The sequence below is a fragment of the Arachis hypogaea genome, chromosome 11 (assembly GCF_003086295.3).
Source record: "Arachis hypogaea cultivar Tifrunner chromosome 11, arahy.Tifrunner.gnm2.J5K5, whole genome shotgun sequence".
NCBI classification, from domain to species: domain Eukaryota; kingdom Viridiplantae; phylum Streptophyta; class Magnoliopsida; order Fabales; family Fabaceae; genus Arachis; species Arachis hypogaea.
The window spans coordinates 19191493-19204528 of record NC_092046.1 but is presented as its reverse complement, the minus strand read 5'-3'; the positions used below and the strand labels follow the sequence as shown (position 1 = coordinate 19204528).

Sequence of the window (13036 nt, the reverse complement as noted above, 5' to 3'; positions counted from 1 at the left end):
GTTCTATACTTCAAATATTTTCTTTTTTATAAATAATAAGACTAAAGGCCCAGAAGAAATTCGCATGGTATACAAAGGGATACAAGCTGGTAATGCAATTCTCATTGGGAGAGATTTTCCTCTCGTCTGGAAAGTCAACCTAGAACGCAGGTCCTGACCAAATAGCATTGACCATTCCTTAAACACATATATCACCAACTCCAAACAAGCAAATTAAGCACAATCCCAACACAAACATAACCAAATCTTGAACCATTCTACCATTCTATCACTTAGACCATATATTATACCAGGATAGAGGAAGAATAGCAATAACCCTTTACTTAAAGCCCTTCACCGAGAGTTTTTCACCCATAGATTTTCCACCCATCATCACCCTCACTAAGTAACATTCGTCGCCAGCATTGCTTCTTGTTAGACCACCAAAACACAGCAGCAATAACCACATAACACTATCGTGTCACCATCATAGCAGCCAAGCATTGTTCCAAGGAGCAGATCACTACAAATCAGAGCAAACTGTTAACCAAGTCAAATGGACAACTTTGGAATACATCCAATTGAAGGGAAGACGATCTGTCTGAATCTCAACAGAAATGCAGGATATGTTCCAGACCATCTCAACTTATTGGAGAAAGTGTTATCAGACAAGGAAGTAAAATTTAAGATATGCAAAAATACCTTACTCAGTCTCTGGGACAATCTGACTGGAGTGGCTATCACAGAAGTAGGGAGAAATAAAATACTCATTAGCTTTAAAAACATTAACTATAGATTAAAGATTCTCCACAACGGCTCGTGGAATATCAGGGATAGTCTAATAAACCTGCAGTATTAGTCTCAAGATGTTTCAATCTATGAGGTAAGTCATGAATACATGGAATTTTGGATTCAAGTACATGGAGTTCCAGTTGATTATATGAGAGTGAAAACAACTAGAGCGATAGGCAATATGATGAGAATATTGGCAGAAGTCGAGAACCCAATAGTGGATGGTGTACTAATGAGAGAGTTTCTCAAGTTCGAAGTAGCAAGAGATGTCACCAAACCACTACAAACAGGCTTCTGGATCAAGAGCGGAGAGCGTCCCAAGGCGTGGATTAGCTTCAAATATGAAAGGCTACTAGATGCATATTGCCTTAACGATAAGAGAAGCTGTCAGAACCCAACCGCGATGGCGATGTCAGGATAGCAAAAATTTGACCCCGCGTCATCGCCACTCTCACTCGCAAACACAAAACACACATTCCTCTTTCTTCATCATTCACTCTCTCTCTTCTTCAAAATGTCCCATCATGCCAGCTTGCCTCCACTCCCATTCACACTCCCTTTCTCCCTCCTCCTTCCTCACTCTCACCACTCAAACTCGTCTTCAGTAGCATAAACATTAACTCAGTTAGTTAACTTAACTACTGTTAGTTAAGTTAACTGAAGCCCAATGCCCGACCACCCCACACCGCCAACAATGAACGACCAGCTCTCCAAGCAAACATCAATCTTCGGTCTCCGCCTCTGGGTGGTCGGCGGTGTCTGCGTCGGCGCCGCCATTGTCCTCATCCTCGTCCTCATCTCCCTCTGGCTCGCCTCCAAGCTCTCCACCACCAATAAGAGAAACCGCCACACCATTCCCGACGTCTCCAAAGAAATCCAAGAAATCAAGATAGAGCCCACCCATTCGTCTTCTTCTCCCAAGCCCGTTGGGCTTCCCTGCCAGCCCGACCCCACTCCTGAGCCGGACCCTCACCCGCCGCCACCAGAAGCAGAAGAAAGCAACAACAGCAACAGCAACGCGGCTTTGGGGTTTAAGAGAATTCAGTTTGAGATTGGGAAGAACCATAGAATATCGTACCCGGAACGGGCTTTCGTGAGGTCATCTTCGCAATCGAATCACGAAAGCGGGGAGGCATTGGAGCATAATCAGCAGGCTCCTACGGTGATCCCTGAGGTGTCGCATTTGGGTTGGGGACACTGGTACACCCTTAGGGAGCTTGAAGTTTCCACCAATAGCTTTGCCAACGACAACGTTATCGGCGAAGGAGGCTACGGGATTGTTTACCACGGCATCTTCAACGACAAAACTCATGTTGCCATCAAGAATTTGCTCAATAATAAGTAAGCTTTTTTTTTTTTTTTTATATATATATATATCTTTTCTGGTGTGTTGAATGTGTACTACAACTTCAATTTGAATCGGAACCTTAGAGGTCAAGCTGAGAAAGAGTTCAAGGTTGAGGTGGAAGCTATAGGGCGAGTTCGGCATAAGAATCTGGTGAGGTTGCTCGGGTATTGTGCTGAAGGTGCTCATAGGTATTTATTTACTCTCTTCTCTTCTCTTCTCTTCTTATATTTGTGCCCTAATATTCTTTTGTTATAAATTGATTATAATGAAGTGAGTTTTCGCCTCTAACAGAATGCTTGTATATGAGTACGTTGATAACGGAAACTTGGAGCAATGGCTGCATGGCGATGTTGCAGTTGGACCTTGTAGTCCTCTCACTTGGGAAATTAGAATGAACATAATTCTTGGAACTGCAAAAGGGTAAGTAAAAAAACCTTCAAATTAACTTGCATTATTTAACTTCATGTTCCTTTATTATGTGTAATTAATTGGCTTTGGTGGGCTTTTTTATTTTATTTTATTTTTTAAGGATAATTTAATTCCAATTTATGGATATAATTCCTTTTAATTCATTGGCATAATTGCTTTTAGTTGGTCATGACTTAGAACTGCTATGTTTCATTATAGGTTAGCTTATCTTCATGAGGGGTTGGAACCCAAAGTTGTTCATCGCGACATTAAATCGAGCAATATTTTGATTGACAAGCAATGGAATTCAAAGGTGTCTGACTTTGGACTTGCTAAACTCCTTGACTCTGATAGCAACTACATTACAACTCGTGTAATGGGTACATTCGGGTTTGTACACTCTCCCTTGTTCACATTTCTCTTTCTTTGGTAAACTCTTCCATATGTTCCCTTACATATAATCTTTTTGACAGATACGTAGCTCCTGAATATGCAAGTACCGGCATGTTGAATGAACGAAGTGATGTGTATAGTTTCGGAATCCTTATAATGGAAGTAATTACAGGCAGGAATCCTGTTGATTATAGACGGCCATCGGAGCAGGTTTGTTCTGTCTGCTGTTGCAAAACTGCATTTGAGATGTTAGTCTTTAGACTCTTTAGATATTGTATTTTTCACTTGTAACTGAAAAGCTGAAATTTTCAGGTGAATTTAGTTGACTGGCTAAAGAAGATGGTTGGTAATAGAAATGCAGAGGGAGTGTTGGATCCCAAACTCCCTGAGAAACCGAATTCAAGGGCCCTAAAGAGAGTACTTATTGTAGCATTGCGCTGCACAGACTCAAATGCACAAAAGCGGCCTAAAATGGGACATATTGTACACATGCTTGAAGCTGAAGAATCCCCTTACAAAGAGGTTAGAGCTTTTCTGCTATGACCTCAGTATCATAATTGTTGAATAATTAAGAAATGCTACCTGCGGTTTGGGTTTTCTTTAATTCGGAAGTTAAATAAAGACCTTACTTTGCATCCCTGACATTTAATGTTCACAACAGGAAGTTGTTTTGTTTACTCATTAATAAAGTTTCTTTATCTTGTTTCAGGATCGTAGAGCTAGAAGGGAATCGGGATACACGCCCAAGAATAAAGTAAACGACAATCCAAAAGAGGAGGCAACTGTTTCCAGCGATGATTGTAGAACTGAAAGTGGGATGCAGGACAATGAGACAAGATGAAGCTACCAAGAAGCGAAGCTGAGTATAGAATTTACCAAAAAGATTACGGTAACCATCCCTCCCTAGTCCCTTTACAATCTGTTGTACAAAGATGCTGAAATCAATTTATATCCATGAGACTTTTACGTATATTGCTCTACTTTGTTTGTGGCTTCTTCCACTCATCCTATACCCACAATAACCTTAACACAAGATTTGCTTTGCTTACTTTGTCCCATGTGTTTTTGCAGATGTGCTTTTAATTTAATGTCAATCATGTAAATGTACTTCATTCATTGAATAAAAAATGTTGTAATGCTTCTCATGCTTGATCTGATTATGTGATTGAAAGTTTGTACTTTGTAACATATTGTAGCACCCAGCAGGTCATGTTGAGATAGAAATACTCAATTGAGATGTGTAATTAAGTGTAAGATTTATGAGAGAAATTATAAATGTACATATTAGGGTGAGTCCACACCCCTTAGCTGATTGAACGATGTAAAGTACTTTCAGTTTTGTTTTCCTTTAAAATTGAATAAGCAGTTTTAATGGTGAATAATTGATATATTGCCTTGAGTGAAAAGATGTAAAAGTGATACCCTCATGTAACAACCAATGGTACATAAAGGAAAAACATTTGTGAATGAAATGCAACTTGCATTAGATGATAAATTTCTGTCTTTCCAATGCTATTGTACTTTACCTTCCATGTTGCAATAAGTAGGGAACTTTTGTTGTGATTTGGGGAGACCTTAACAGCTGGGTGAAGAGTGAAGACTCCAAAAAGTCTCCAATTTTGGAATCATTGGATCCTCTCTCTTTGAAGATGAGTGAACCAAGATAATTCTTGAGACAAAATTTCTGGTTAATGGGGCTGAATTTTTGTGCTCTTTATAAGAGCAAGGCCCACAATTGATACTTTTATGGTATGGAAAATCTTTCATAAAAAAGGAGAAAGATAAGTTTCACTGGATCTCAGACCTTGGTGACCATGAAAAGGAAAATTTTGGCATGAACCTTTAAGATGGCAAGGTCTCATCTTATGATAAAGGTCCTTCTGATATTGGTTTGCCAGGTTTGGCATTGCTTTACTTCAAAGATTGTAGATAGGAATGGCAATGGTCTCCATGGGGGCCCCGCCCCGTTTATTAAAGTGTCCCCGCCCCGTCATGGATCCCCCTTTATTTCTTTCTGCGGGATCCCTGTTTATTTCTCTCTGCGGGGGAGTTGGATATCGGGGGTATTCATGGATAATTGGATATTAAGTTTTAATTTTTAAGTTTTTTTTAAAACTAATTAACACAGTCATAATAAAATTTTATATAATTCAACCAAATATATCAAATTAAATATAATTCAAACGCAAATTTAACATAACAACATAGACATCAAATTTTTAACATATAAATTAAAATAAGTTAGAATTACTTACATAACATATATATAAAGACATTTAAGTAAATTTTATTTCATGGGAATTTCACAGGTTCTCATAAGGTGGGTATCTCAATTTCCACCCTGTCCTTATTTATTCGTGGGGCGGATTTCTATCTATGTGAAGATTTTGCAAGTCTCCATTAACCTCCTTTTTGCGTGTAACCCCCGGGTATTTGCATGTGCAGTTTTTTTTTTTTTTGCCATTCTTAATTGTAGTTGTGGTAAATCAAAATTAAAATAGCTATAATGATAGATTAATACAAATGTACGTTAGTATTTATTTTTGGGTTAAATTATATAACATATGCACACACCTCCCCTTTCTATGGATTTTATATAATTATTTTTTAGTCACAGTTAGTTAAGCAATAGTTTTCGTCTACTATTATTAGGATTTGGTACTTGTGGACTGATAAGAACTCACAATTTTTTAAGTGAACATTGTAACATTTATATTGTATTTTTTATATATTTATAATATATATTTTTATTTTTTTTCTTGTTTCCAAACTCTTTATTATGCCCCCAACTCCCTGATGTATAGATATTTGGATTATTAACATTTTAAAACCAAAATATTAACCATTTCAAGGAATCTCTTTTATTATTTGTATAAATAGATGTATCTTATAAATATAGATAAAATCATGGACACGAATATAAATGATCAATTTACAAACTGTGTTTTTAGAAATCTAAGGACTAAGGGTGCTTTATCTACACGTGTAAAAGTTCAAGGATAATCTATCCACTCTTCAATTTCAAGTCCTATATATTCTACTCATTTTTCTCCGAAATCTTAACTCAGAAACACCCTAAAAGAAGGAAGTGCTATAAAATACAATTGAAGTCCTATGGCCAAGACAAAAAAGTTGCCATCCCCAAAATTACACCAAACAAATTTAGCAGCTGGGCCGGCATGGTGTTCATAAAAGCGATGTTTTTTGACGGCTGGTTTCCTCCAGCCATAGGGGGGGTAGCGAGAGCTGCAGGTGGTGGCGGAGAAATCGGAGGCACTTGGCATGTTCCATATGTAGCATTTACCTGTATACACACATATCCATACATATAAAGTTATTGATATTCAAAAGAGTAAAGCATAAATCTTATAGATACTAGAGTTTAAAGAGAAATATGGCTAAAAGAAGTGAGAAACCTTGCAATAGGCAATGTTGTCACATCCACAAGTTAAGTGACCATTTGCTTCATCAACGGCTTCTGAGGCTCCTCCGCCATCGCTCCTCTGTATAACAAATATATGATAGTAACGGATTATGATATAACTTTGGCAGATTCTGTTTCTTTGTACAAAGATAGATAGATTAAATAAATAAATAAAAGGTTTTGCAGTTTTGCTAATGACAACTCGTTGATCTGAGGAGCCAAAAATTAAAGGCCTAAGAGGAGTTGTTACTTGTTACCATATATCAAACTCTTTTTTTTTTAATTTTAGTTTTTTTTTAAGGGAATTCATTAGAATTGTGAAGGCCCCATATGTTTTAACCCTATTATTTTTGTTTTTTTTATTTTATCCATAATGATTTTATATCTAACATTTTTTATTGCAACTTATTTTTCCTACTAATATTTCCATTGTTTACTAAACGAGAAGTATCGTTTTTTTTTTTTACCAAAGATAAAGAGACTTGAACCCACAACTTTTTAGATGAGTATAGGAAGACTGTGTTATTTGAGTTATAACTCATTGAAAACGAAAAATATCGTTTGCACAACTATTAGTATATATTTGTATTTTTTATACTTCAATGATGATGTTTCACATAAAAATCACACGGTGAACTCTTTTAGATTGTTTAGTTAAATATATTCAGCAAACCTCTTAATCCATCTGACAATTCACAATGTAATTTTTATATGAAAAGTTGAAAACATTATTATTGAAATATTCACCATTTTTTTATGCTATAAAAAAACAACGTTTTTATTTTTGTTCCTTTTTTATTAATCACTTTTAATAATAAAAGTAGAAAATGCATATAAAGACCTATGTTTTGCCCTTTTGTTGTGGTGATCTCTTGATATTGCAAAAGAGAAATGTTAGTGATTTAAAACACTTTTTTTTATATATTATTGGAGTTTAGAATTTAATGTTTAAAATTTAAAATTTAGTTTTTATTATATAGAGTTGACTAAGTATTGATTAAAAATAATAAATTTTATTAATCACAAAAAGCATTGCTCATCCCAAAAAGTACACGTTTTATTTAAATAATAGAGAAGATTCAAATTGATGTGGTATTAATAGTGATAAGAAGAATGCATACCTGGTAAAAATCAACAGCAATGAAATTTGGCCAGCGATTTCCAGCAGCATCATGGCAAGTCTTCATCATGCTAATTAATGGTGCTGAATTGTCAGCACATGCTTCACTTGCATTCGGATCGGTGCGAAAATAGTTCTGAAGAACAAGGGACTTTGACTTCGTGTTCATAGCTGAAGATTCCGCACGATTTGGACAAGAACCACCTTTCATTCCGCCATCTCCATCTATATATATAATCATGCAATTGGAGTAGATATAGTCATATTCGTATATATATTTAGTATTTACACATTCAAATATTTGCAAGGTAATAGTAGTAATAAACCAGATGAAAATGGTACAAAAATTTAAGAGAAAATTTCACTTTCATCTTTTAAGAGATACTAAAATAATATTTTTTTTTTCTATTTATAAAATATACACTTCTCTTTCTTATAATTTTTAAAAAATTTTATCTTTAATCTATTTAAAATTTTTTGTATTAATTAACATTAACTTTATCTACTTTTTAAAAAAAATAAATTATTTCTTATAAAAATATCTTTTAGCAAAAATTTTATTTTTGTGATTAAATTTTATTTATCAAAATATCCTTTAACAAATTTTTTTATTGATTAAATTATATTTTTTAAAAATACTTTTTTTAAAAATTTTAAAAAAAATTTTAATAATTAAATTATTTTTTCTTAAGATATCCTTCAATAATTTTTAATTATTAAAGAACTTGCTTTGTAAAAATATGAAGGAATGAGATATTAATTTTTTAAATTTGGAATTTATCTATCTCAACTTATTTTTAAATTTTGATAAAGTTGTTAATAATATTTAATAGTTCTATGAAACAAATTATTTATTAATATTAATTGTTATACATGTTAACAATGATAAGATTTTTTTAATATAATGTTACATTAATATTGAAAAATTAATAGTAAAGTACAAAAATAATTGTTAACGAAAATTTTGATAAAATTATAATTTAATAATTAAAAAATTATTGAAAAGTATCTTAGAAAAAGAATAATTTAATTAATAGAAAAATAATTTGTTAAAGGGTATTTTGATAAACAAAATTTAATAAAAAATAAATAAATTTTTTGCTAAAGAATATTTTTATAAAAAATAATTTATTTTTTCTTAAAAAATAAGTAAAATTAATGTTAGTTAATACAAAAAATTTAAAATGAATTAAAGAATATTTTTTTTTAAATTATAAGAAATGAGAGTGTCCATTTTATAAATAAAAAAAAATTATCATTTTAATATCTCTCAAAAGAAGAGAGTAAAATTTTCTCAAAATTTAAATATAATAAAATGGATGACAACACGAAATACAAAAATTTTAGGAAAGAATTCTAGAATCAATAATATTTGACATTGATCATAGCTAGTATACAATTAAATAATATTATCTATAAAAAAATACTGTTTACATATTAAAATTAATTATCAAAATCAATTCTTATATATATATATATATATATATATATATATATATATATATATATATATAATTTAATTTATTTTTAATATATATTTTATTCTAATAATTAATTTTAATAACTAATTTTAATATATACCTAACATAATTAATTTTTTATATATGGTTAATTTTCAAACAATTAACATCAGGCATTATTGGTACACGCTCTAAAATCCAACCAATGGTTGAAAAATTCACTCCATTCAAAACTTGACAATGTAAGTCAGGTTTGGTCAGGTCAGATCAAATCGACTCCCACAAGGACTATCTCTTTCACTATCAAAGATGCTCGTCAATAGTAGTAATTAAGCTCAATAATAATAATAATAATAATAATAATAATAATAATAATAATAATAATAATAATAATATCCACATAGAAATTCCAATAATTAGATGTTATGTGACTGCAGCAGGGGACTCAACTCACATTGGTTTTCTACGACATAGTTCCATTGGTAGGCAATGCCCTCGGAAGCTTCTTTGGATAATTTGGATGTGAAAACGATCAGCCGTTGATTCTTTCGGACCATGTCATCAACGGTTGGCCAATCCTCACCATTCTTGGGCATTCTAGAAACTGGGAACCAATACTTGTTCAACTCAGAAGCGTTGAACACTTTGCTTAATCCTTGGGATGATTTCACATAGTCTTCAATGAACATTGTTACAATTTCTGACGGGTTTGCTTCTAGAAATGATTTGATTTCTCTAAGCACGTTTATGGCTGGTTGCTACCATGCATAGGATGACAGAAAAATCATATTATGATTTATAAAAATATTATTCGCACACTAAAATCAGTCATTAAAATTAGTTATTATGTGTTTGTATATCAATATATGAATAATTTAATTTATTTTTAATATATTTTTTATATTTTAATGTGTTACACTGATAATTAATTTTAGTGTAATAGTTGTATGATTTATATCTCAGTACACAAAGTCTCTCATTAAAATTTAAAATGATAAATTCATTTAATTTGCCACTCTTCAAAAGTATAATAATGCTTCCTTATAACATGTATGAGAGAAAACTAGCTAATAATATTATAATATGTCTTTTTCTTTTAATAGTGATTTTATTTTATTTGATATTCTTTTCATAATTTTATTAATTTATCTCAACTTTTTTAAAAATGACTTTTTTTTTAAAGATCTATAAGTTGACCATAATTTTTTTCTAATTCTACTTGTCCTATTACTCAGTTTACTATTTACATGATTAGAAAATTCAAGTGAAACTAAAAATATAGTAAAGGACGAAACTGACCTACCCAATTAATAAATTGACAAATTAGAGAAAGCAGGTTGATGGAACTTACAAATGAAGTAGCGTTGAAACATTGACCTCCAAAGGAATGACATAACCAGATATCGTTTTCAAAGTCATACATATCTAACATAAGGCCTCGAACACCATTCTGCATTATTATAAAAAGGCAATGTAAAATGGATTACCAAAAAGATAAATGATGCATTAGATTCTTTTCAATAGAAATTTCTCTCTAGATGATGCGCGTGCATAGCACATAAGATGAAAGAAGCAGAGTTTTTACATTGAGTTGATGGGTAACGTTGTAATCCTGGTTGGTGCCTGATATAATAGAAGATCCCGTCTCCGACTTTGTGCCGGACACAGCATATGAATTATGTGTCGTCAGCCACGAGTATTTGTTGAACGCCAAACCTTTCACCTACCAATTCAAAAAGAGACAAAAGGACTACTAAAGTGTTTGGAGTACAATCTCAAGAATTTTAACACTACAATTAAAATTTTACATTTTGAGAATTATTCACAAATCCAATTTCAGGGATTATTTTAAAAGTTTAATCTTATTCCTAAAATCATTACTTTTGAAGTTGGCATGGTTGGTTGAGTGCGAGTGCATCTTGGCCTTGTGTTCCCATTTGCAGGGCATGTTTCGCATTGAAGCCCTGCGTCGCATTGGGCTCCCGATGACCCACATGTTTCTCCTTGCTGTATGTGTTCATCACACGCAAATTAAAACATTCATAATTATATCATGAGTTTAATTTCTGCAAAACTGAAATGCCACTCACCTTGAGGCTTGACGACCTGTTTATAAGACAAAGCGCTACAACAATCATCACCACTTCACTCTGATGAATATAACATACGTAAGAATAAGAAATATATATTACTGAATTTAAATTAATGAACATCGCAATACAGTAAGCTAAGCTATATAATATGTTCATGACTTCATGCCTTCATTTTCATATCGGATTTTTTACTTGGTGTTCCCTTCAAAGACAGAGGCGAGGCAAGGAAAGAGAGAGAATTAGTAATGTATTTCATTTTCCCCACATAACAAATTAACAATCTTTATATATGCTTTAATTTATTAATTATTGTATACGGAGACTGAACAAAAAGAAATAGATGGCTTTGATGTGGGAGGAAATTTCTAATATTTTGAAAAATTCAACTACCAATTTAGACCCGGTTTCTCTAATAATCTTGAAAACAAATTTAAATCTAACGATGCACAATATATATATTATTCATTTGTTTGTCGTTGAAAGCTACGTAACTATAGGGCCCTGCACTCTAGATAAACAATCATTAAAAATGGAGTTTTCTAGAAGATCATATTTAGAAAGCATTCCTTTCTCTTAAATTGACTGTGAAACAAAACTAATAGTACACAATTGTACTCGTAAACAAAACTAATACTTTATTATTAAAAAAAATTGTGAATATAAATCTAATTTCAATTATTTGTGAATAAATTTGTTATTTTAATTTTTAATTGGACAAGGTGTTTATTTAATAATCTTAGAGGCAAATTCGAATCTCATATTATATATAAAATATTCCATCTCTATATAAAAATGTGGCAATTGTTTAATCTATGGTCTCAATTTTAAAACGTGATCATAGTTTATTTTATGGTTATGGTAGTTTAAAAATGTGACTATAAAAAAGTTATATGATCTCTATTTTAAATTAATGTGACTATTGTAAATTTATTATTAAAATTTAATCTTACTTTATTTGCAAGTTGAGAATAATTCAATTGTAATCTTACTTGTAGTTAATCCGCATGTTTTCACAAATAAGCAATATTATTATATAACTTAATGAGGATGCAAATTAAAAATTCAATACAAATAACATAATCGTTCCATAAACAACATAACCATCAAATGTTCAATTCTATATAAACGTCTTTGCTTAAATTAATAACACAAACAGTTATTAATTTTATATAGTTAATCTCTAATAATTTTATACCAGAAGATAATCAAATGTATGTTTACTCACATAATGGTCCTGAGACCGCTGATCAGTAAATGTCTCTTTGTTCTCCTTCAGCGTGTGGGTGTACTTGAATGTCTCTGCCAATATCACCTCGCGATCCAACTATTTTGACTATACATGTTGCATTGAAACAATATGTTTAGGATGCCTAGTAATGATATGTAAAAGAATATAACTAATAAGTTATTAAGAAAATTAAAGACACTACAGACCAGCCTGGCCTTAGTCTTCATGAAGGTCTCTGAGCTGCTGGTATACTTGGACGATCTACCCGATGCCCTGTTAGCTCTGTTAGTGAGATGCCGATGCCTGAATCTCGCATCAGTCTCCCAATAAGCTAAGAGAGCCTTCTTTATTTTCGGTCGAAGCCAGGTCGTCAGGTGGTCCTGCCCCTCACGAACATCCTCCATCATCTGCTGCAACCGCCGATCCATTCGATGATCGTATATCTTCCTGATGGTAAGATCGTGCTCAGCATCCCATATAAAATGCAACTGCACAAAAAAAATTTAAATTAGTCAATTAAAATAGAAGATATAAACTACCTAAAAAGGTTTGAAGCTAAAAAAAACCTAATTACCACCCATTTCTGAAACCATCGCTCTCTAGTCTCAGAGGGGATCTTCTTGTAGTTGGGACACGGATGATCGTACATCAGCTTGATGATGTTGGTCATCTCTTAAGTACATGCGTTGTTGTTCAGCACAAACCTATCAACAATCCACAAACAAAACAATATGGCAATATAAATTAAAACTTCATCAGAAGCAAATAACCATGACATATAGAGATTTTTA

The 13036-nt window shown here is 32.4% G+C and overlaps 2 protein-coding genes and 1 long non-coding RNA gene across 4 annotated transcripts; 1 reads left to right on the top strand and 2 right to left on the bottom strand.

Moving 5' to 3' along the window:
• Positions 1-6: 6 nt before the first annotated feature.
• Positions 7-1336, bottom strand: LOC112720488 (uncharacterized). The gene is made up of 2 exons (XR_003162187.2): positions 682-1336; positions 7-502 (listed from the first exon to the last, which is right to left on the bottom strand). It is a non-coding gene; the product is annotated as an uncharacterized lncRNA (long non-coding RNA).
• Positions 1337-1438: 102 nt separating this feature from the next.
• On the top strand, positions 1439-4232 carry LOC112720487 (probable serine/threonine-protein kinase At1g01540). Of its 2 annotated transcripts, XM_025771442.3 has the most exons (8): positions 1439-2112; positions 2203-2307; positions 2411-2539; positions 2747-2917; positions 3001-3130; positions 3233-3442; positions 3630-3809; positions 3992-4232. In XM_025771442.3, exons 1-7 carry the CDS (start codon positions 1439-1441, stop codon positions 3759-3761), a joined length of 1551 nt encoding a protein of 516 aa, XP_025627227.1. In that variant the 3' UTR covers positions 3762-3809; positions 3992-4232. The 2 variants fall into 2 exon arrangements, with proteins under 2 accessions (XP_025627227.1, XP_025627226.1); XM_025771441.3 differs by having other exon boundaries at positions 3630-4232.
• Positions 4233-5758: 1526 nt separating this feature from the next.
• On the bottom strand, positions 5759-11331 carry LOC112720484 (PI-PLC X domain-containing protein At5g67130). Its single transcript, XM_025771435.3, has 9 exons — positions 11184-11331; positions 11015-11074; positions 10806-10931; positions 10510-10647; positions 10276-10374; positions 9379-9682; positions 7466-7689; positions 6337-6423; positions 5759-6224 (listed from the first exon to the last, which is right to left on the bottom strand). Exons 1-9 carry the CDS (start codon positions 11271-11273, stop codon positions 6033-6035), a joined length of 1320 nt encoding a protein of 439 aa, XP_025627220.1. The 5' UTR covers positions 11274-11331; the 3' UTR covers positions 5759-6032.
• Between the last annotated feature and the right edge of the window lie 1705 nt (positions 11332-13036).